Source organism: Protopterus annectens, chromosome 4.part0 (assembly GCF_019279795.1).
Source record: "Protopterus annectens isolate FY-2018-M chromosome 4.part0, PAN1.0, whole genome shotgun sequence".
NCBI classification, from domain to species: Eukaryota; Metazoa; Chordata; order Ceratodontiformes; family Protopteridae; genus Protopterus; species Protopterus annectens.
This window is the reverse complement of record NC_056733.1, coordinates 931,063,680-931,088,566: the sequence shown is the minus strand read 5'-3', so window position 1 is coordinate 931,088,566 and position 24,887 is coordinate 931,063,680. Positions and strand designations below refer to the sequence as shown.

General features: G+C 43.9%; 1 protein-coding gene across 1 annotated transcript in view; it reads right to left on the bottom strand.

The window, feature by feature from the left end:
- The window catches only part of KNTC1 (kinetochore associated 1), a 3,090,908-nt gene that overhangs the window by 1,967,796 nt on the left and 1,098,225 nt on the right, over positions 1-24,887 (bottom strand). The window contains exon 28 of the mRNA XM_044068909.1: positions 14,485-14,588. Coding sequence (XP_043924844.1) covers positions 14,485-14,588 — 104 coding nt within the window. The remainder of the gene's footprint in view (positions 1-14,484; positions 14,589-24,887) is intronic.

Below are 24,887 nucleotides of genomic sequence, written 5' to 3'. Positions count from 1 at the left end.
AAAATTGCCAGTTCTTTGAGAATAAGGATAATTTTCCGCCTAGAGGTGCTTCTCTTTGAGCCTTGGTCGGCGGGGTGAAAGTCAAGTCATTGTGATTGTCCCTGTGGTGCAGCTGAACTCCCTACGCCACTTCTTTGATTTGGAGGTTGCCATTGGCGGCCCCTGTAAGAGCCTAGGTATTCCCCTCTACCTCGAGCACGCCTGCTTTTTCCCCTTTGAAACTTGTCAGTGTCCGGAAAGGACCAATTTTTGGAAGGCCAATTCCTGCTGAATCTAGGTGGCTGAACCTGGAGGAAATCCTTGACTGTCTGTACTGATTTAGCCTTTTCCTCAATAGACTTCAACACATCCTGTGCAGTAGCACCAAAAAGCTTCTGTTTTTCCAGAGGTGCATCTAGGAGCTTTACTTTAACATGGTCTGGCAGTGGCTGTTCTTTCAGCCAAGCATGTCTACGTATAACGGCCCCCGTCATAGCTGACCTACATGAAGCTTCCAATGCATCATAACCACACTGAAGAAAATGATTGCTAACCTGCTGAGTGTTATGAACCAAATCCTGCAATGCCTTTCTATCTATAGGCTCAGGAGAGGCTAGCTTTTTCTGCAAATCATCCATTAAGTAATCTTGGTACTGAAACATATGAAAAAGACAGTTAAGTGACCTCATGGCAAGGGTGGAAGAGGTATAAACTTTTTTGCCCCATCTCTCCAGGGACCTTGATTCCCTGTCTGCGGGCAAAGGGTTTTTGGCCGAGGAAGTAGCCACTCCTTTGGGCCCCTGAGAAATAGTTTCTAGATCCACAGAGTGGGCCTTAAAGAGATGTTTGTGAGTTTCAGGAACCCTGTAATATCTGTCTGGCTTGACAGGAGCAGGAGGGAGAGAATCAGGGGAAGCACTGGAGTCTGAGTATACATCATCCAAGACATCCAACACTGGAGGAATAGCTAATGGTCTGTGCTGGGGTAACTTGAGGAAGGTACGTAGCCTTTTCCTGGAATCAGAAAATTCCTGGCCCTGCCACTGAAAATGTTCTCTCATTGAGTGGAGAACTTCTCCGATAGAAATATCCTCTGGAGGAGAGGCAGAAGGAATTGATTCCTCAGCATCAGAGTCCTCGTAGGCCTGGAAGAATTCTTCCTGGGTATCTGAGTGCTCAGAATCCCTAGAGGCTTCATCTGAAGAGAGGGTATCTGGCTGTTCTGGCCTAGGTCTTTTATCTGCAGGAGGCTGAGAACCCCTGTCTGGGTGCGACTGAGAACCTCTGATTAGAGAGATTAGATCAGCAGCTAGGGTCATGATCTGTTTATCAGAAGAATGGCTCTGGGGAATAGTTTTAGGAGGATGGGCCTTAGCCTGGCTGGCAGCCTTTGCACGTGTGTAGGCCTTGATGGACATGGAGACCGGAGGCCTAGCTGCCCCACATGCAGGAGTAACTTTATCCACTGGAATGGTATCGGGTAATTCTAGAGCTTCGGTTTCGGGAGGAAAATCCACAACCGGCACCGGGGTAACCTCCGGGACCGAAGTATACGGTAAAGCGGTGTCATCCTAGAGCGGTTGAATTACCACCTCCAAAGAGACTGATGCACTCGCGGTAGGCTTGGGAGTGGTATCGGTGGACGACATGGGCCGAGGATGTCGGTCCCGGTCCTTACGTTTTTTGGAAATATGTGCTGTCGGTTGTTCCGACGGCATGATATAAGCGTAATTCTCGCCAAAAAAGACTTCTTAAATTCTGCCCGGCGCCTGAGTGTGCGCTTATTAAAGCAAGCACAGGCAGCACAGGCCAAGACGTCGTGGTCTGGGCCCAGGCAGGGAAGGCAGTAAGAGTGGAAGTCCTTATGAGGTATTTGTTTACCACAAGACAAACAATTGTTAACCTTTTCAATTTTTTCTGACATCGGCTGAGGCAAGAAAAATGTTCTCCAACAGGGTTACTTAGCTTTTTGATGACTTCGGTAACTGAAAACACAAGAGCTGACCGACCGGCACTTGCGAACTGCTTCTGCTTCGGGCACTGTGCGGCAAGAAAGACTGAGGAAGATGGCGTCGGCTGATGCTTTTATACCCCAGCCGCTCTGACGTCGGGGAGGAGGCGACATCAGCCGACACCAGACCCAGACTTTGGAATCCGGCCGACCGAGGGCTGCCTGAGGCAGGACAACCCATATGTAAGGACTGCAGTTGCATTCTTGAAGGACATCAACAAGGCTAAGCCCAACAACAGAGAAAGAAAATAAGCTATCTGCTAACTATGAAAAATCCAAAAAATTGATTAACAGAAAACAACACAATATAGTAATCTATCTAACGAAGCAATTACACTTTTCTGAAAACTTTCTCTGAAAAATTACACAACTTATCTCTCCAATGGCCAAGAGCTGCAGAGAACATCCGATCAGCTGCAGTGGCAAACTAGATCTGGGGAATGTAGTGGTGCATTGTGGTATAAGACTTTGGCCTCGAGCTTTGCTATTTGGCAGAATCAGAGCCGATGATCGGCTCCGAACCCATCAGTAAGAATGAAGGCGAGATAAAGCAATTTCACATCAGTACCTTTAAAGTCATTACATGTACCACTGAACTGCATTCAAAATGCAAACTGCTGGTAACAGGGTAGCTGTGACAAATCATAAAACATGAACACCACACTCCAATCTTCAATGGCAACACAAACTCCAGTATCTTTAAAACAAGGACCATGCTCAATCAAAACTCTAACAAAGACATAAGAAAGCAAACTAGGGAGTTTGTCAAACAATGGAAGCAAAAATGAGACTTTCCAACACACTAACATATGTTCCAAGTGTCAAATGTCATCCCAGTCAGTTAACAATATAAACGGCACCAGCACATTGAATACTCTTTTAACCCCCCACAACCCCTTAGAACACTACTGCCTGAGCAGAACGGTTCACAAAAACCCTATACAAGCACGTTAATAACTGCGTAGAGGCAGTTTTACCCACCAGGAAGTACATAACTAACTCAAAAAACAAGCCCCCCACCCCCCGGTGGAATCACATCATCAATAGGATGGATAACAGAAAGAAGAACATCATGGCCAAAATCAGAAGGTGCAGCACCCAGCAGGGTAAAAGCAAACTCAAACTAAACCAACAACTCGGATGGTAAAGTCTACCAAAGCCATATATAAGGTAAAGTTAGCATCCCAGGTCAAAGACAACACAAGACAGTCTTTGACTATGTCTGCAACCTCAAAGGCAATACACAATTGTGTGCAGAGCTCATAGTAAATGGAGCCACCTATACTGAGCCAAAAGAAAGATAATAGCAAACCTACAGGCCGAAAAATTCAGCTCAAACTTTACACCTCTCCCCACCAACCTTCAATCAGGAAATAACATCAAATGTAACTCCTCTTGCTATCACTAGGAAATAGGTCCTTAATGCTCTATCCAAGGCCAAGAACACTGCATCACTGGGCCCAGACAATATCCCAGGATGCCTTCTAAATAGCATGAAACAGGACCTATCAGGGCCTCTGGAATTACTATTTAACTGTAGCCTCTAAACAGGTTTCATGCCTCATGAATGAAGAAAGGCAAATGTCATCCCTCTGCACAAAGGTGGGCCATCTACAGACCCTGGAAACTACAGACCCAAAGTCTCACTGGTCTTATATGTAAAGCAATGGAAGGAATTATTATGGAGATGATCAAGAGAAATACAGTAAACCACCAGACACTGGACCCAACCCAGCTTGGTTTTGTCAAGGGTAGATCATGCCTACTCAACTTGGCGGATTTCTTTGAGAAGGTCACCAAAGCAATGGATGAGTGCAAAATGGTTTACAATGCTTATCTTAACCTGACCAAGGCATTTGACACAATACTTTACTCCGGCTTTGTTGACAGACTTAAGAGGTTAGGCACAAACCTTTATGTCAGCTGGCAGATAGCCAGCTGGCTCACAGACAGGACCCAGGAAGTTAGAATTGGGTAGTCCACCTCTATAAAGAGGCATTCATAAGGGAAGTCCCTCAGGGATCAGTCCAAGGACCACTCCTTTTTAGCATTTTCTTCTCTTAAGTGAAAGCCAACGTCAGTGACCTCTGGCTGACTAGATTTGCAGAGGATTGCAAATTAGCAGCTGTCACTGAATCACCCACTGACATAAATGTTCTCCGGGAATGGCAGACACAAACAACTGGTACCAAAGCCATGGACTACAGCTAAAAGCCAAGAAATGCATAACAGTATCTTTCAGGAAGTCATCCACCCCTGGTAACTATCATACTGGCAACACACCCCTAAGAGGTGACACAGTAGTCAGGGACTTGGGGACACACACAGACAGTAATCTACTTGACCATCACATATTTACAGAAGTGAGAAAATCATTCTACATTGTGCAACTTAAAACAAAGGTATGACATTTAGGGTCCAAGGAAGTCACTGTTCCACTGTATTCAGCATTCATCAGACCTGTCATTGAGTACAATGCCCCAATTGGTGTGTACATTACCAGGCATATCCAACAACTGGAAAGTCCACAGATGTTCCTCACTAAAAGAATACAGGGTGCAAGTAACATGTCCTATGCAAACCACCTCAAGGCCATATCTCTGTATTCTGTCTCCTACAACCTGTTGAGGGGAGATCTATGGCTGGCATACAAGGTATTGTCAGACCCCAGTCTGAAAGACCTACTGCATATCTGCAAAACAAATAGTACCAGAATTACCTTTGCTAAACACTTATACCTTGCTTGTGATATAAATAGGAACTACCGGAGAGACAGGTATATATTCCAGGGACTACCCTTCCTCTGAAACAGGCTCCATGTACAAATGAAGCAGAGTTCGACCCCTAACCCAATTCAAGTGTAACTTGGACAACTGGATGGGGAACAGGAAATTCATCCCTAGTTTGGCACTTCTGTCTCTAATGGACACAGACAGCCTGTAAATGGTTCATCTGCCAGGCCCCTTCTTGTATATGTTTCAACTCTCAAGCCCCTGCTTACACTTAACAAGAGTACCAGAACTAGTCAGAGAGTTGGGATGCATGGCTAGGCTTAAAATGGCCACTGTGGTCATTAGCCTAGTAAACACCTATGAACGGATTCGATAAGCACTCAAAATCTCACATATGGCAGCACTCTCCATTTTCCAGTACTCTAATATTCCAGACTCAAAGACTCCATAAGTGATTTCCACGAGGACATCATGAGTCTATGACCACTGCCCATACACTAAGCACAACACTCTGCTCAATACAGTCTTGAGAACACTAGCTGTATCACTCCAGCTGCTCGAGTCTCAACACACAGAAGACAAGCATAAAGTGTAAGCAATAAAATAAATATACTAAAACCAGTGGTGTCTACATGCAGCCGTCTTCGTACATGGCCAAACAGTACCCATGCAGAATAAAAAAACTATATGCTTATTCCTATGAAAATATCAGCACTGTTCTTCTTCTTTAAACTTGTTTTCGCAGGGGGCAACCCCCCCCCCACACACACACACTATCCAAACTTATATCAACTCTGAAAACACCATACTTCAGACAAAATGGAATATTCAAAGATATGGCCATATTAAACTTAAAAGTCCATTTTTTTCGGTCATTCAGTCTCCAGACTACAAGACTTGATGAAGTGGATCCAGACATTTCAAATGGTTACCAAAATAGGCAATTGGAAAACATTTATTCCCGAACCCTAGCTGTCCTCTGCTACTGTTTTGAACTACTCCGGATGATTAATGATCACAAGTAAATTTATAAATTAATTACAACTCCCTACTTTACTTGCATGTGTAATGGGGAAAGTTTTTCTTGATTTGTTGGGGGTTTGTTAGGAGTACCTTGGAAGCAACTTGATGATGGACATATAACCCTTCCATAGAGCTCCATTTAGAATACTTTCAGACTCAGACATCCTTGTGGTAGCAAGGCTCACCAACAAGTTTTCAGTTTTTCATCTAATGGTACCAGTCTTAAATCACTAGTGCTTAACGCAGTGCTTTAAATTTTACTCTTCAACCAGGCAGTAAATAGTAATGCAGGTTTATATTTACCAGCCACAAAGCACTGTATTTAACTTTAGGTATTGATTGCAAAAATTAGTCACCAAAAACATTCACATCAGACAGCTGTATAGTATGAACAGCAAGAAAGAATTTGTGGACTTGGGTGCACCAAAACAGGAGTTTCTAAGGGGAAAAAGGAACAATGAAACAGAAATGAGGGGGAAAGGTGACCACAGACTTGCAAAACAAGCTCCATGAGGTCAGATCTGCTCTCAAGTCTAATAGATTAATATGTAGCGACCGATCACAGCGGCTTCATTCCCACAGACCAGGGGGTGATGAAATAAGGTACTGCCAGCTATGCCAGGAGAATTAAAGCAATGGACGTGTAACTTATGCCTGCATAGCTAGCCGAAGTTTTGTAAAGAATTATATGTCATTTGTATATCAAACTGATTTGCGTGGGTGCTTGTGTTGAAAAGGTATTTGTAAAGCTGCTTGTGTTATAAAATGTACCAACAGTGGGTCCTGCTGGGCAGAAAAGAAATACACCTGTAAGTCAGACTGTATTGCAGCTGTTGAAATCAATATATTGTAACAGAGAATACTGGAAGAGACAAGGTTTATCTCAGTCCACCTAACACTGAAAAATAGAAATTAAATTACCTGCTTTAGGCCATAAAGATTTTATCTTACTGGTCTGACTGCAGCCAGCAACAAAATTTCTGCGAAAACCAAGCCTAGGAATCCTACGGTATTGTCTTTAGGAGTGAACTAATTAATACCCAGGAAGGGTGGACGTTTTTGAAATAGTTTTATAGCTTCCAGATGCTATAACACATCTTAGTAAACGTGTGTGTGCATGGTAATCATATGTGTTAGATTCTTGTTCAGTTTCTAGTAAAGTGGGTAGTGTGGGAACCAAAAGTCAGATGACCAGATATATGTTATGTCATTCTGTAATCCAGCATTGAAATAATGTTTTAATACTAGATGAGACAGAAGTCTCAGGGCAGCCTGTTTTTGAAACCTGACAAATGATCACTCATCCAGTATATCTTGCCTTGCTTTAGTAAGCAACCAGGAAATAGATCAGTCAGGAAAATATAGTGAGATTAGTAAAGTACTATTTTTCTGTAACTGTGTGAATCTATCCATCTGTGTTATTTGATTGAAACTCTGGTGTTTATTGTAAACAGATTATTAGTATTTTCATGTTTTTATTATTATTATTATTATTATTATTATTATTATTATTAAATATATTTAAACCTTTCATTGTGGCTGGGCTTCTAGAGAATATTTTAACCTTTAAGAGTGCTTATATTTATTTGGTGAGACTATGACTGCTTCTAAAAGCCTTGCTGCATTGGTCAAACACTACCATTTGTATTAGTATTCATTTTACTCAGTAAAATTGGGTACCCTTGTAAGAGCCTTAGTGTAGCTGGCTTTGGAGTGTTTTGGTGGCAGTAACTACCTTACAGTCTAGACAGAAGGAGCACAGCTGGTAAATCTGTACCAGCCTTTTCCGTGTGTGCGAAAATCAAATCTCAAAGTGCAGGTCAGCTACTTGGAGCAGGGACACAGAGCACTGGTTTCACAGAGAGGGTGGTGTAGGACTTGGTATAGAACACTAGGCTGAGGACTCAACTCTACAGCTGTGTTAGTGGGGAGTCTTATGTGGGGCCTGGAGAGAGAGAATGTAACCCATCCCCAAGACTGAGCGTGTTCCCTGTGTGCTCTTAAGGGAAAGTATGCTTGGTGCAAAAAACTACACCTGGAAATACTGTGCGTATCCATCTTTGTTCCAAGTGAATGTCCCTCACCAGTGTCAGTGGTGAGGACTGAGGCTCCTTGATTACTGGGCCAGAGGAGAGGCATCACACAGGGGATAAGCTCCCAAACTGGAGCAGGGCAGACCAGGGAATAAGCTCCCAAACTGGAGCAGGGCAGACCAGGGAATAAGCTCCCAAACTGGACCAGGGCAGCTCAGGGAATAAGCTCCAAAACTGCCAAAGTCACTTATGAGAATCTGCAAAAGGACTGGGTGATAAGGAGGTAACCTTCCTCCAGGTGCAGAAAACATGTTCATTAATGTCAGAAGCTGTGAGTAATACCACTAGGTTTTCCATGAGGAAATCATGAGTCTGTAACCACTGCCCATACACTAAACACTGGAGCAGCTTCATGTGGATGTGTGCCAGTAACAGTAAAAGTGTGCATGCAGTAAGGAGAAAGCACAACAGACTGTAAACATCCAGTCATCTCTATAATCTTACAAAGGAGGCCAGACTTCTGAATGGCTCCATAAGAATAATACAGTCACAAATAAACCATTTCTACTTTAAACATGTCTCAAACAACATGTACCCAAATAACTTAACCATGGCAAACCCTTAGTCAGTGATGCGAAGTTTCACAAAGAGGTGACAAGTAACCATTTATACAGATATGAAATGATAATAAGACCCTCCAGCAGCAAAACCTCTGCCAGTAAAAAAGAACAATTTAATAAAGACACTAGGGAATAGTCCAAAGTGCAGCACTTACTGAAGTTCAAATGAACCAAGCAAAGCAGAGCAGCTTGCAATATGTCTGCCAGTCACAAATGTATCAATCAGATGATCATCCCTAGTGACACTATCCAAAACTCTGACCAAACATGCATCAGAAACTGAAGGAGTATAATCCAGAGCATGGAATATAATTACTGCATTTTGATGTAGCCAAGATTCTAGACTGACTGATATTCCCTATCCCTGACTTCTCAAACTGGAAAGATGAATGATAAGTGCTCAAAGTCTTAGTTTCAGAAATAGTGTATATGCCTGTGTGTGTGAGAGTGTGAGTGTGAGTGTGTGTGTGCGTATACACACACACACACACATTTACAGACACACACTATCGATGTTCTGATGCAGACAGCTGGGACTGTGGAGGCAGCTTATTTGATCAGAACAAGGCAATATGTTTCATGGATGAAAATGTTTGGAACTACAGCAAAAATTTAGATAAATGATTGGTCATCAGTTCAGGGGAAGTTACAAGGCTTGTGGTCCAAGAAGCCACTGAGGAACCTAGACCAAAATGCTGAAGAATACTGCCCGGTTAAGTGATCTAATCAGAACCATACTGTAGGGAAATGGAGGCTAAGAGTATCAAACACTACAGAAAGCAGCTTGTTAACAATTCATAGCTATAATCCTTTATTGTAGCTGCCTCTCTAAAAGCTGCAGAAGACCAAGATAGCAAAGTTCCAAAATTAATCCTGGATAATGATCAAGACAGCTGCAGTGATGCCAACTCACCACACAGATCTTCAGGTGGATCTATCTGCAGTACAACTGAAATGGCTAGATTTACAGAGCTTCTCTATTTGTAGAATGGAGCTAGTCCCCTACCTACATAAAGGAAATCACTATGACAACAAAGCACATGACAGAAAGGACACAGCAGCCCACACCACCTACTAGCTTTCTGAGTGAAAAAATGGTGCTAGAAGGAATTATACCTATCAGCCTACAGCTGAAGGGCAGCTCTAACAAACTCAAAGAAAACATGATTTTTCCATGAAAAAAATAGTCAAAAGCAAACCACGACAGCACAACTAAACCCACATTGCCTGGGTCATCCAATTGTGTAGTATTAGAAAGAAGGACAGGTAATCAGGAAGGTGGTAGGATGGAGCCAATACTGCAGCACTGATTAATATTCAAAGGTTTCCTCTTGGGCGAGTTTATACACATGTAGAAGTACATCAATATACATATAGACACAGATGCTCACACATCTGGATGTGGTTTACTATCACTTGATAGAACTGTAGTTAAAGGGTTGAAAAAAATTTGACTGACAACTCAGTTGACTGAAGTCTCATTTCACTGAATCACAAATTATAGAAAACATTCTACATAATAAAATACAGCATAAAACAATGTTTTAACAGGGGGCAAGACCTCCTTCACTTCATGCCCACATTAATTATGCATACTAATTCCATGAGCACATAACCAAGGAGGAAAGAAAAAACACCATATAGAGAGAATCATTGTTGGCACACAAACACAAACATGTATAAATCTGGGAGCAGCATGATGGGGGGGATGGATGCCAATCCACATAACCTTCTAGGGTCACTTCCCTAGTAAATCATATCTTCATAAATAACACCATCATATACTGCATACACTTGTACACTTTTCTAACATTTGCAATTCTGTGAAATCGGGTTTCAGACAACTGGGTTTTCAGACATATTTTTTCAACCATTTGTGCTTCAGTCAACTGCTGTTCTATCAAGTGATAGTAAACTTCTTGATAAAAAAAAAAAAAAAAAATATATATATATATATATATATATATATATATATGTATATATTTATAAATAAAACCAAGACTCCTTCCTGAGGCAAGAAGAAAACAGTCTGGTGGACCCCGGCCATAAGCAAGCTTTACAATAAAAGGAGAAGACATACAAAAAAGGCCAAATCTCAAGTTGAAAAATCATCCCTGATCAGCATTAGTAAGAAATTGAGGGCACTTCAAAGTCAACTAAAGCTAATTTTGAAAAGAAAGTTGCCAAGGATAACCATAAGGCCTTCTATTGACTACATCAAAAACCTAAATGGTAACGCTCAGGTCTGTTCTGAGCTAGTACAAAATGGAACAAAATACACTGACCCTTGGCTGACAGGTTCAGTGCAAATTTCTCCACCCCCCCCACCACCACCTACAGGGCCTATTACCATTCTAGGGGATTGTGTAAGTCCAATTATTATTGATACGTTGGTTAACAAGGCTCTATCTAAAGCTAAAAACACTGCCTCCATAGGACCAGTTGGTGTCCCAGGCTGTGTCATACGCGAGCTCCAAAAGGAATTAACTCAGCATCTTAATACCCTGTTCAGTCTCAGCCTCTCCACAGGATATGTGCCCATAGAATGGCGCACGGCAATGGTGGTCCCGCTACACAAGGGTGGGGCTACAACTGACCCTGCGAACTACCGACCAATAAGCCTGACCAGTCTGATCTGTAAGGCTATGGAGCGAATCATTATGGAACTCATAAATGGAGAGATTGGGAACCTCCAGTCGCTGGACCCCACGCAGTTCAGCTTCAAGGGCAGATCATGCCTCCTGAACCTGGTGGATTTCTTTGAGAAAGTTACTCAGGCTATAGATAAGGGAAAGGAGGTACACACGGCTTACCTTGACCTTGGTAAAGCATTTGACACCATTCCCCATTCAGGTATTATTGATAAGCTCACCAGTCTGGGCATAAACCCTTATGTCACAAGATGGATCGCAAACTGGCTCTGAGACAGATCCCATAAAGTAAGAGTAGTGGGATCTATGTCCAAATCCGGACCAGTAACGAGTGGTGTGCATCAGGGCTCTGTCCTGGGGCCCCTCCTGTTTGGCATATACTTCTCAGACATACAGACAAGCACGGAAGGGCTGTGGCTGACTAAGTTTGCGGACGACTGCAAACTGGGTGCTATAATAGAGTCTCCGGCCGACATAGATATCCTCCAGAAGGACCTAAATGAGACTGATGCATGGTGTCAAAACCATGGTCTCAAGCTAAATGCAAAAAAATGCGTAGTAATCCCCTTTGGAAAAAACAGAGTACCCGCAAACTACAACATAGGAGGTAATCCCCTGAAATCTGAAGAAGAAATAAGGGATCTAGGGACCCAAGTAGATAGTCAGCTTTCCTTTGACAACCATGTTGACAAAGTGGTTAGAAAATCCTTCTGTGTGACCCATCTGATCATGAAAGGGTTCGCATCAAGATCGAAGGATTAATGGTGTGCCCCTCTACTCTTCCCTCATCAGACCCATTATTGAGTACAATGCACCAATTGGAATGTACCTGGCTAGACATCTCCCGCAGCAGGAGAGACCACAAAGGTACCTAACCAAGATGATTACTGGCTTCAAGCAGTTGCCCTATGCAGCACAATTGAAAAAGCTAAGACTGTTCTCTGTTGCATACCGCTTTCTCAGAGGCGATCTCTGTCCAACGTACAGAGCCATGTCCATCCCATAATTGTTGGACATGCTCCATCTTAGCAAAACCAAATCTACTCGAGCTACACGCTCTAGGGATATAAACCTCAACACAAAAATGAATAGAACATGCTGGAGGGATAGATTCCCTTCGCAGAGACTTCCTTTACTATGGAACAGGGTCCCGATCTACATAAGACAGAGCCCCACACTATCACTCTTCAAGAGAAACCTTGATGAGTGGATGACTAACAGAAAGTTGACACCGGGGATCACACCAACAGCACTACTAGATAGGGGCCAAGGGTACTAGCTGCTAGTACAAGGGTCTAGGGAACTACTAAAGGGGCGGTGAATACCGCACAACGTGGCTGGGCTAATATATGCTACCGAAACTGCTTTCACTGAAAAAGCAGTTTTGGTAAATAGAAGGTAAAACACACACACACAAACAAAAAAAAAAACACACACACACACCTTGTTTACGCAGGGGGGCTTTGCCCCCCCTGCACCGCCCACACCCCCTACTTTTACATTCTCACTCCGAGATCGCACTACAGTGGGGGAAAAGGGAATATTCCCTTATCCCCACTGTAGTCCGATCTCTCCCAATACCACTTCCCCCCAATTCTCTGTACTTTTAGGAAAGTTTCGCGAAAGCACTTTTTTCAATAAAAAGTACTTTTGCGAAACAGTGACTTCCCGTTTCAATTTCCATGAAACAGTCTTTCGGTAGACTGTCATATATATAGATATATATATATATATATATATATATATATATATATAGATATACGGGAAAGAGCACTACAAATACTATCCTTGTTCAGAGTGTTGATGGAGAAGTACAGAGAATGTCAGGAGGACTTGCATTGTGTTTTTGTAGACTTAGAGAAAGCATATGACAGGGTGCCTAGAGAGGAGTTGTGGTATTGTATGAGGAAGTCAGGAGTGTCAGAGAAGTATGTAAGAGTGGTACAGGATATGTACGAGGGTAGTGTGACAGCGGTGAGGTCTGCGGTGGGAGTGACGAATGCGTTTAAGGTGGAGGTGGGGTTACATTAAGGATCAGCTCTGAGCCCTTTCTTATTTGCAATGGTGATGGACAGGTTGACAGACGAGATCAGACAGGAGTCCCCGTGGACTATGAGGTTTGCAGATGACATTGTGATCTGTAGTGAGAGTAGGGAACAGGTAGAGGAGCCCCTGGAGAGATGGAGATATGCTCTAGAGAGAAGAGGAATGAAGGTCAGCAGGACTAACACAGAATATATGTGTGTGAATGAGAGGGAGGATAGAGGAATGGTGAGGATGCAAGGAGTAGAGGTGGCGAAGGTGGATGAGTTTAAATACTTGGGGGTCAAAAGTTCAGAGTAATGGTGAGTGTGGAAGAGAGGTGAAGAAGAGAGTACAGGCAGGATGGAGTGGGTGGAGAAGTGTGTCAGGAGTGATTTGTGACAGACGAGTACCTGTAAGAGTGAAAGGGAAGGTCTACAAGAGGGTAGTGAGACCAGCTATGTTATATGGGTTGGAGACAGTGGCACTGACAAAAAGGCAGGAGTTTGAGCTGGATGTGGCAGAATTAAAGATGTTAAGATTTGCACTGGGTGGGACGAGGGTGGACAGGATTAGGAATAAGTATATTAGAGGGTCAGCCCAGGTTGGAAGGTTTGGAGACAAAGCCAGAGAGGAACGATTACGTTGGTTTGGACATGTGCTGAGGAGGGATGCTGAGTATATTAGGACAAAGATGCTAAGGATGAAGCTACCAGGTAACAGGAAACGAGGAAGGACTAAGATAAGGTTTATGGATGTGGTGAGAGAGGACATGCAGGTGGTTGGTGTGACAGAGCAAGATGTAGAGGACAGGAAGAAATGGAAATGGGTGATCTGCTGTGGTGACCCCTAACGGGAACAGCCGAAAGAAGATGATGATGATGATGATGATATATATATATATATATATATATATATATATATATATATATATGTATAAATATATGACTATAACAGCAATCAAACGTCTACATCTCGGGGAAAGGGCATATTCCACAACCCTGGGGACTGTCTGATCTTCCACAACTGTTAACCATTTGTTCCGTTAACCAAAGCATGTAGACAAAACAGAGGTCAAATTTAGCTTACACCAACTGTTACCATGTAAAGTGTGTGTGTGTGTGTGTGTGTGTGTGTGTGTGTGTGTGTGTGTGTGTGTGTGTATATAAATGCATCTCAAAAGTATACATCTTGAGACAGACACACACACAAACTTGCGTCTGCATACCTGTATTACACACACTTTTCCACACTTAACAAATGTTTGCTGATGTAACCCAATCAAATACTTAGTAACTCATACATGTCAAAGTTATAACAACTCAATCAGATAAGAATAGAAAGAAACACTAGGATGCTTTACAACTCCAGATTGCAATCATTTTCACAATTAACTGCACAGACTTCACTTACTTAGGATGGTCCATTTCCAAATACTGTGCCACAAGTTGTTCAACTCCTTCACTCCAGGGTACAAAAGCCCTGCCCATTATCAAAAGGACTGCATCAAAAACGAGCTGACGGAATAAAAAACAAGATGAAAAATCACAAACAGTTCTAAAAACTACATCATTTATTAGCTGATGAAATATTAACAAGTAAATACAGGACCATAACGAAATATAAGATTTATATTATGAGATGCAGCAACTGACTGTGAAATAAACACAATCTGTATAGCACTGACTGTACTCTCACAAGTGAAAAAGTCACACAAGGTTTAAAAAGGTCACTGTACTAAACAGTCATTTTATACCCAACCAGTTATTTGTAAAACTATTCTACACAAGACAAAAGAAATGCAAAATATGTCATTGTATTCTGTAAAAAAAGGTCGCTGTACAAAACAGTTATTTTTATAGCCAACCAGTTATTTGTAAAACCATTCTGCACAAGACAAAAGAAATGCAAAATATGTCATTGTATTCTCTAAACAATAAGCTAAGGTATTAGCCATCACATATGTAAAGCTTATTTACCCCAATAAATATAGAATTACACAAAATAATCACATTTATTTAAGTCATAAAATAAAGGGGGGGGGGAAAAGAAGTTATGTACTCACCATAAAGTACAGTTTTGTACCTACCATAAATGTAGATGTCCGATAGGTATGCATCTGCAGTCATCACATATGGGTTGTCCTGCCTCAGGCAGCCCTTCGGTCGGCCGGATTCCAAAGTCTGGGTCTGGCCTCGGCTGATGTCGCACTTTCCCCAACGTCAGAGTGTCTGGGGTATAAAAGCATCAGCCGACGCCATCTTCCTTAGTTTTTCTTGCCCCAGATGCCAGGTGCCTTCTAGGAAGGCTAAATTTGGAGAAATGCAATAAAATTCCAAACATTTGCAAAAATATATATATATATATATATACATGTATATACAAACAAATACACCATAATAGATTCCCCCAGCTAGCTAATAGAGGGGTAAGCACCCCTGGAATACCACAGAGGGGAAGGAGGGAGGGTAAACCTGACTGCAGATGCATACCTATCGGACATCTACATTTATGGTAGGTACAAAACTGTACTATGTCCTTCAAGGATGCATCTGCAGTCATCACATATGGGTAGAATACCATAGCCAATCTGGGGGTGGAGGTACTAAGTAAAGGATGGTGTAGTTAAGATGCCCTATAGGACTGCCGTAGCAAAACCTGCTCTGGATCTGGAGTATAAAGGTAAATTGTAATGCTTGGCAAATGTATGCACGGAGCTCCATGTAGCAGCTTCTAAAATGTCCTTGGTAGCCACCCCTCTTAGGAATGCTATGGTGGTGGCTGTGGCTCTCGTGGAATGAGGTCTAATGTTAGCTGGCACAGGTTTTCCAAGAAAGGAGCAACAAAAACGAATGCAATTTTTTTATCCATTTTGAAATTGTCTGTTTGGAAATTGCTTTTCCTTGTACCCCAGCAGCATATGCTACAAACAACTGGTCAGTCTTTCTGTAACTTTTAGTTCTGTCCAAGTAGTAGCGCAGTTGTCTGTGTATGTCCAGGGTGTGCAGAAGTCTCTCCCCTTTATTTTGTGGTTGTGGGAAGAATGTAGGCAAGTGAATAGCTTGGTTCAAAAATACCCTGGATACCACCTTTGGCATGAATGTAGGATTGGTCCTCAAAGAAACTCTGTCTTGATGAAAGATAAGAAATGGCTGCACTGCCATTAAAGCTTGTAGCTCAGATACTCTTCTTGCTGAGGTTATGGCCAGAAGGAAGGCAGTTTTCCAAGACAAAAACTGTAGATCTGCCGATGCTGCTGGTTCAAAGGGAGGAAGTGTTAGTTTTTCCAACACGAAATTCAGGTCCCAAGTAGGTAGAGGTGGTTTCCTTGGCGGATTAATGTTTTTGATTCCTCTTAGAAATTGTCTTAGGAGAGGATGAGAGAAGACAGGTGGATTAACATTGTATCCTGCTGAGATTGCTGAGGCATGTATCTTAATGGAAGAGTAAGACAGGCCATTGTGGAACAGTTCTGCGAAATATTCCAGTATATGTGCCATGTTCATCACTGTCACATCTAGGCCCTTTGCTGTGTTCCAGGTGTGAAATCTTTTCCATTTTGCTGAATATGTCTTCCTTGTGGAAGGCCGGCGAGCTTCCATAATAATATCCTTCACTCTCTAGGATAGGTTATCCTGAGGAGGGGTCATGGTATTCTCCAGGCAGTTAGCTGCAAGGTTTTCAGGCTGGAGTGCAGGGTCCTGAAATTGTGCTGCGTCAGTAGGAGTGGCCATAGGGGGAAAGGCCATGGTTTTGTCTGTGACATGCTCCTTAACAGTGGGTACCAGTGCTGTCTTGGCCAGTTTGGAGCTATCAGAATTACTCTGGGCTGCTCTGTCCTGATCTTGAGTAGCACCTTGGTTATTAATGGGAGAGGTGGGAAAGCATGCACTGTTAGAGCCTTCCAGCTGAAAGAGAGAGCATCCACTTTCCATGCTTGTGGGTGGTATGTCCTTGAGCAGAATTTCTTCAGTTGATGATTGAGGGGGGAAGCGAACAGATCTATTTCCGGCCTTCCCCATGATTGTGTGAGGAGTAAGAAGATGTCTGGGTGCAGCATCCATTCGTGTGCATCCATGGTAGTTCTGCTTAAGCTGTCTGCCAGTGTATTGTCTTTCCCTGGCACGAACTGGGACTGTAGCTGTATGTTGAGGTTCAAAGCCAGTTCCCATAGATTCATTGTCAGTCTGCAAAGAAGGTAGGAATGGGTGCCTCCTTGCTTGTTTATGTACCACATAACTGTGGTGTTGTCTGTCCTTATGAGCAGGTGGCCTTGCTGAAGGAAAGGTTTGAAGGCCTCGATTGCGTGTATTACTGCCAGCATTTCCTTTTGGTTTATGTGCATGCGCAGTTCTCTTTGTGACCATAGCCCTTAGATACATCTGCCCTCCATGTGTGCTCCCCAACCTTGGTCTGAAGCGTCCGTAGTGATGGTTTGGTTGGCTCTTGGCTTGCTGAAGGGCAACCCGCTGTTCGACTGGCAGGCTTGAGCCCACCACAGAAATTCCTTTTGAAGACAAGGAATGAGTGGGATCAGAGTTTCTAAGCTGTGACTGTGCTGTGTCCATAAACTTCTTAGGTACCATTGTAACTTTCTCATATGCAGTCTTGCTTGCGGAATCAGAAGAATGCAAGATGCCATGTAACCCAGGGCCTGCAGGATTTTCCTTGCAGTCAGCTGAGTTTGTCTTGTCAGATTCTGGAAGTAAACTGGTAGTTGTTTTTGTTTTTCTTCTGTGAGAAAGGCCATTTGGGTGGTTGTGTCTAGATCCGCACCCAGAAAAGTTATTCTTTGGGATGGAACCAGTCTTGATGTGTGGATGTTGACTGTGTATCCCAAGGCCTGTAACAGGTGGATGGCATAGTCCAAGTCCTTTAACAAAGTTTGCTTGCTGTCCGCTTGTATTAGGCAGTCGTCCAGATATGGGAAGATTTGAATCCCCTGAAGTCTGCAGTGTGCAATTACTGATGCCAGGCATTTCGTGAATACTCTGGGCGCAGTAGATAAGCCAAAGGGTAATGCTGAGAATTGATAATGCTCTGACCCTGCAAGAAATCTGAGGCGTCTTCTGCGGCTTTGTCGAATAGGGACATACAGGTATGCCTCCTTGAGGTCTAGAGTCACCAGCCAAGACCCCTTGCCCAGCATGGGAAGGAGTTGCTGTAGAGTCAGCATTTTGAATTTTGGCACAATGAGGTAAGTATTCAGTGCGGACAAGTTGAGAATAGGCCTCCATTGATTTTCTTTTCTTGGAACAAGGAATAATCTGGAGTAAAATCCCTGGCCTTGTTCTGAAAGAGGTACCTTTTCTATGGCTTTCATTTGCATTAAGTTGGTAATTTGCTTCAAAGCCTCTGCCCTCTGATTTGGTGGCAGGTCTGGCATGCCTTTTCTTTTTGGCAATGAGTGGAAATGGAACCTGTCTATTATTTGCAGTGTCCATGTGTCCCTTGTAATGCTGTGCCAATTGTTTGAGAATAAAGAAAGTTTTCCGCCCAAAGGTGCTTCTAATTGAGCACTGGTCGGCGGAGTCAAAATAAAGTCATTGAGTCTGTCCTGATGTAGCAGTTGTAGTTCCTGCACTACCTCTCTGGTTGGGAGGCTGCCACTGACGGCCTCTGTAGGAGCCTCTAGCTTGCCCTCTACCTCTGGCACGCCTATTCCTGCCTCTTTGAGATCTGTCTGAGTCCGGAAAGGACCAATTCTTAGTAGGCCAATTTCTGCTGAATCTTGGTGGTTGGACTTGCAGAAAGTCTTTAACTGTTTGCACAGATTTTGCCTTTTCTTCAAATTTCTTTAAAACCTCTTGAGCCGTGGAACCAAATAATTTTTGCTTTTCCATAGGAGCATCCAAAAGCTTAGCTTTAACATGGTCTGGCAGAGATTGTTCCTTCAGCTAGGCATGCCTACGTATAACTGCACCTGTCATAGCTGATCTACATGAAGCTTCCAATGCATCATAGCCACACTGCAAGAAATGGTTACTAACCTGCTGGGAGTTATGCACCAGATCCTGAAGGGATTTGCGATCAAGGGGTTCAGAAGAGGACAGTTTATTATGCAATTCATCTAATAAATACTCTTGGTACTGTATCAGGGTCCCGGACTCACATCTACACCTGTACAAGGCCCACACTGCTGATCCAGAAACTATTTCCCAGGGCCCAAAAGGGGTTCCAGCTGCCACTGCTAAAAATCCTCTACCCTCTGAAAGGGAGTCCAGAGCATTAGAGAGATGGGGTGAGAAAGTGTATACTTCTGCAACTCTTTCCATGAGGGCATTAAATTGTCAAATGTCCTTCAAGGATGCATCTGCAGTCCTTACAAATGGGTTGTCCTGTCGTCAGGCAGCCCTTCGGCAGTCCAAAGTCTGGGTCTGGCCTCGGCTGGTGTCGCACTTCACCCGATGTCATAGCTGCAGTTCTTGGGTATAAAGGCATCAGCCGCCATTTCCTCAGTCTTTCTTGCCGCGTGGCGCCCGAAGCAGAAGCTGTTCGCAAGTGCCGGTCGGTCAGAACCAGAGATTACTACTACCGAATACTACTTCGAAGACTTCTAAAAAGTTAAGTACCCTGTTGGGGACTCTTTCTTGCCTGGATCCGACGGCATAATATAAGCGAAATCGGAGCCGAAAAACTCCTCAGCAAATTCAGACCGACGTCTAAGCGTCCGCCGGTTAAAAGAAGCACAGGCTAGACAAGCTACTACGTCGTGGTCTGGGCCTAAACAGGGTAAGCAATAAGAGTGGAAATCTTTATGAGGTATTTGTTTCCCACAAGTTAAACAGTTATTCACTTTTTCTGACATCGGCTGAGGCAAGAAAGAGTCCCCAACGGGGTACTTAGCTTTTTAGAAGTCTTCGAAGTAGTATTCGGTAGTAGTAATCTCTGGTTCTGACCGACCGGCACTTGCGAACAGCTTCTGCTTCGGGCGCCACGCGGCAAGAAAGACTGAGGAAAATGGTGTCGGCTGATGCCTTTATACCCGAAGAACTGCAGCTATGACATCGGGTGAAGTGCGACACCAGCCGAGGCCAGACCCAGACTTTGGAACTGCCGATCAAGGGCTGCCTGATGACAGGACAACCCATTTGTAAGGACTGCAGATGCATCCTTGAAGGACATTTGACAATTTAATGCCCTCATGGAAAGAGTTGCAGAAGTATACACTTTCTCACCCCATCTCTCTAATGCTCTGGACTCCCTTTCAGAGGGTAGAGGATTTTTAGCAGTGGCAGCTGGAACCCCTTTTGGGCCCTGGGAAATAGTTTCTGGATCAGCAGTGTGGGCCTTGTACAGGTGTAGATGTGAGTCCAGGACCCTGTAGTACCTATCAGGTTTGGCAGGAGCCGGAGGGAGAGAGTCAGGGGCAGTACTAGCATCAGAGTACACATCATCAATGACATTCAAAACAGGAGGTATAGCTAAGGGCCTATGCTGAGGTAAATGTAAAAAGGTCCTTAATCTCTTTCTAGAATCTGAGAATTCCTGACCCTGCCATTGAAAATGTTCTCTCAGAGTGTAATGTCTCTCCAAAGGAAAACTCTTCAGGAGGGGAGGCCGCGGGAATAGATTCTTCAGCATCAGAATCCTCGTAGGCCAAATAAGCCTCCTCCTGGTGGTCTGACAGAGCACAGCCATCCGTGGACTCATCCGAGGACTGGAGATCAGAGGGCTCAACCCTGGGCCTTTTGTCTGAAGGAGGTTGAGAGCCCCTGTCTGGATGAGGTTTGGAACCTCTGATTAATGAGATCAGATCCTCTGCTAGGGTACGAATCTGAGAGCTAGTTGAAGGCCTCTGAGAGAAAACCTTGGGAGGCAAAGCCTTAGTAAGTTTAGCAGCTGTAGCCCTACAGAAAGCCTTAATGGACATGGAAGCAGGGGGTCTGGCTGCACCACGTGCAGGAGTAGACTTATCTAAAGGAATGGTGTCGGAAAGTTCCTGGACACCGGTTTCAGTAGGTAATTCAATGACAGACTCGGCCGGGGCCTCCGGGGCCGAGGTAGTCGGTTGTGTGGTTTCGGTAATAGAAAGTAACAAGGACTCTGTTTCAGCCGAGACAGAGACACTTGCAGTAGGCCTGACCGTGGTTTCAGCCGAAACCGCGGTCCACGTGTCGGTCCTTGTCCTTCCGGTTTTTAACTAAATGTGAAGTCGGAGTCTCCGACGGCATCTTATAAGCAAAACTAGCCCCAAAAACTCCTCTGCAAACTCCGACCAACGCCAAAGAGTTTGTCGGTTGAAGGAAGCACAGGCTGAACAGGCCGAGACGTCGTGGTCTGGGCCTAGGTAGGGGAGGCAGTAAGAGTGGAAATCCTTATGAGGTATTTGTTTCCCACAAGTTAAACAATTATTAACTTTATCTGACATCGTCTGAGGCAAGAAAGAGTCGCCAATGGGGTACTTAGCTTTTTCGAAGTCTTCAGTAGCTGAATCATAGGAGCTGGCCGACCGGCACTTGCGAACTGCTTCTGCTTCGGGCACCACGCGGCAAGAAAGACTGAGGAAGATGGCGTCGGCTGATGCTTTTATACCCCAGACGCTCTGATGTCGGGTAAAGTGCGACATCAGCCGAGGCCAGACCCAGACTTTGGAATCCGGCCGACCGAAGGGCTGCCTGAGGCAGGATAACCCATATGTGATGACTGCAGATGCATCCTTGAAGGACATCGTTCCACGTTTGTAGTCCATCTCACCCTTCATTCTTATACATGGGTTCAGAGCCGATCCTCGGCTCCAACTCTGCCTATTACAAAGCTCAAAGACTTCTAGTTGGCTCGTTGCTAGGTAGGTATCCCATGGTGCACCAGTATAATCCCCATATCTTGTTTGCTGCTAAACTATAGAAAGACAGAACGAAAGCTATCCAGAAAGAACAATAATGAAAGGTCTCCACCTGTTATGGAAAATTTATCCCGTCTCCAGATCCTTCCAGGACGGGGGAAGGAGTGTGGGTTTGTAAGAATGAAGGGCGAGATGGACTACAAACATGGAACGTTATGGTGAGTACATAACTTCTTTATGTTCTGTCGTCCCATCTCGCCTTCATTCTTACACATGGGACAGCACCCCTAGCACCTTATTCTTGGATGGCTCACAGAAAAATACTCCTGAGTGCCGTGGAACCAAAGGAGGCTCCACCCCTAGAGGTCAGGTCCAATTTGTAATGAGTAATAAAGGTGTGAGGGGTAGCCCAGGTTGCTGCTGCACAAATATTATCAATTAGAACCCTGGCTTGGAAGGCTGCAGAAGTAGACTGGGATTGTGTAGAATGAGCCTTAATCTTGAACAGTAAAGCTTTCCATTGGAAGAATAAATGAAGGAGATACAACTCAAAATCCAATTCGAAAGGGTCACTTTGGAAACTGGGAGACCTAATTTGGAGTCAGAGAAGGATACAAACAATTGGTCTGACTTCCTGAATTCCTTAGTCCTGTGTAGATAGAACTGTAATTGTCTGCAAACATCCAACTGATGAAATCTGTATTCTGCTGCATTGGAATGATTAAGGAAGAACACCGGGCAGCTCTATAGTTTGGTTCAAGTTATTATGAAAGCACACTTTAGAGACAAAAGATGGATTTGTGCGAAGTGATACTCTATCTTTGTGGAAAATCAAATAAGGGGGTTTGATAAATAGTGCTTGTAACTCTGATACTCGTCTAGCAGATGTGATGGCTACCAGAAAAAGGGTCTTCCAAGACTAACTTCAACGGACACGAATGAGCAGGTTCAAAGGGTGGAGACATTTGGACAGGACGAAGTTTAGATCACAGGAAGCTACCGGTTCCTGAAAGGGAGGTCTCAGCAAAGTAGCACCTTTAAGGAAGGTTTTACACAATCTGTGACACATCAGATTAGACTCATGTTGACCAAATAAAAATCTGATATTGCTGCCAAATGAACCCTAATTGTGGCAGCAGCAGAACCCTGGTGAAAAAGTTCAGACAACAATTCTAAAAAGTACAGTTTTGTACCTACCATAAATGTAGATGTTCGAGTGTATACCCTGCTGCAGTCATCACACTTGGGTTATCCTGTCGTCAGGCAGTCCCGCAGTTGGCTTGAATTCCAAAGTCTTGGTCCGGCGTCGGTTGCTGTCGCTTCTTCCTTGACATCAATGCGCCAGGGGTATACAAGAGGCATCCAACGCCATTTTCTTCAGTTTTTCTTGCCCCAGATGTCAGGTGCCCCCCCAAAAGGTGGTCAGTAGATAGTACCAATAATAAAAGTTTAGCACAAACAAAATATCCTTCCAGCTATAAGCAAATACACCACAAAGGTTGTATCAGATTATAAGGTATTGAAAGGTTTCAGTTAGTGCAGAGGGGATGGAGGGAGGGTAACCTGGACTGCAGCAGGGTATACACTCGAACATCTACATTTATGGTAGGCACAAAACTGTACTATGTTCATCGTGTTACCCTGCTGCAGTCATCACACTTGGGTTGAATCCCAAAGCTAAGGATGGAAGGTGGAGTCAAACAGGGTTAGAGGAGGCTATAAGGCCCTGCAAAACTGCAATGGCGAAGCCAGCTCTAGACTTAGAGTAAAGTGGTAAGTGATAGCGTTCGGTGAAGGTGTGTACTGAACTCCAAGTTGCAGCTTCCAGAATATCCTTGGTTGGCACCCCCCTGAGGAAGGCTGTAGATGTAGCTGCTGCCCTGGTAGAGTGGGGCCTTATGCTAGCAGGAACTGGTTTTCCATGATGGGTGTAGCAAAAACGTATGCAATGTCCTATCCATTTGGAAATTGTCTGTTTTGAGATAGCCTTTCCTTGTGATGCTGTAGCATAGGATACAAAAAGCTGGTCAGATTTTCTGAAAATCTTAGTTTTATCCAAGTAGTAACGTAGCTGCCTGTGAATGTCCAAGGAGTGCAGGAGTCTTTCTCCTTTGTTCTGTGGATTTGGGAAGAAGGTGGGTAAATGAATGGCTTGATTTAGAGCCACACTGGATACCACCTTTGGCATAAAGGAGGGGTTAGTTCGTAGAGAAACTCTGTCTTGATGAAAAATGAGGAAATGCTCTACTGCCATTAGTGCCTGTAGCTCTGAGACTCGTCTGGCTGAAGTAATTGCTAGCAGCAGGGCAGTCTTCCATGATATAAACTTTAAGTCAGCTGAGAAAGCTGGCTCAAAAGGTGGCAGCTCAAGTTTTTCCAGAACAAAGTTGAGGTCCCATGTTGGTGTTGGTGCTGTCCTGGGAGGCCTAATCTTTTTGGCCCCTCTGAGGTACTGCCTCAGAAGTGGATGTGAAAATAAGGGAGGATCCGTGTTGTAGTGAGCTGAAATAGCTGAGGCGTGCATTTTAATAGATGAAAAAGAAAGTCCTTTGTGTAACATCTCAGTTAAATATTGTAGAATCTGAGGTATGTCCGGCTCAAGGGTATTTTGGCCTTTAGATTGGTTCCAGGCGCAAAATATTTTCCATTTGTCTGAGTAGGCTTTCCTGGTGCTGGGCCTCCTGGCCTCTAGTATGACATCCATAACAGCTTGTGAAAGAGGAGCTGGCTGGTTGCTTAGGTGATTTGCCATGCAGCCAAATTTAAGGTTTTGAGCTGGCTGTGTAGAATCTGACTGTCTTGCTGTGTTAGCAGATAAGGAACTTGTGGTAAAATCCATGGTGGGCTGTGGGCCATGTTCCTTAGTAGTGGGTACCAGTGCTGGTATGGCCAGTCTAGGGCAATGAGTAATATTCGGGATCTCTCCATCCTGAATTTCAGCAGCACCTTTGTGAGAAGGGGCAATGGAGGAAAGGCATATACTGTCAGCATTTTCCAACTGAATGAGAGTGCGTCCACTTTCCAAGCTTGA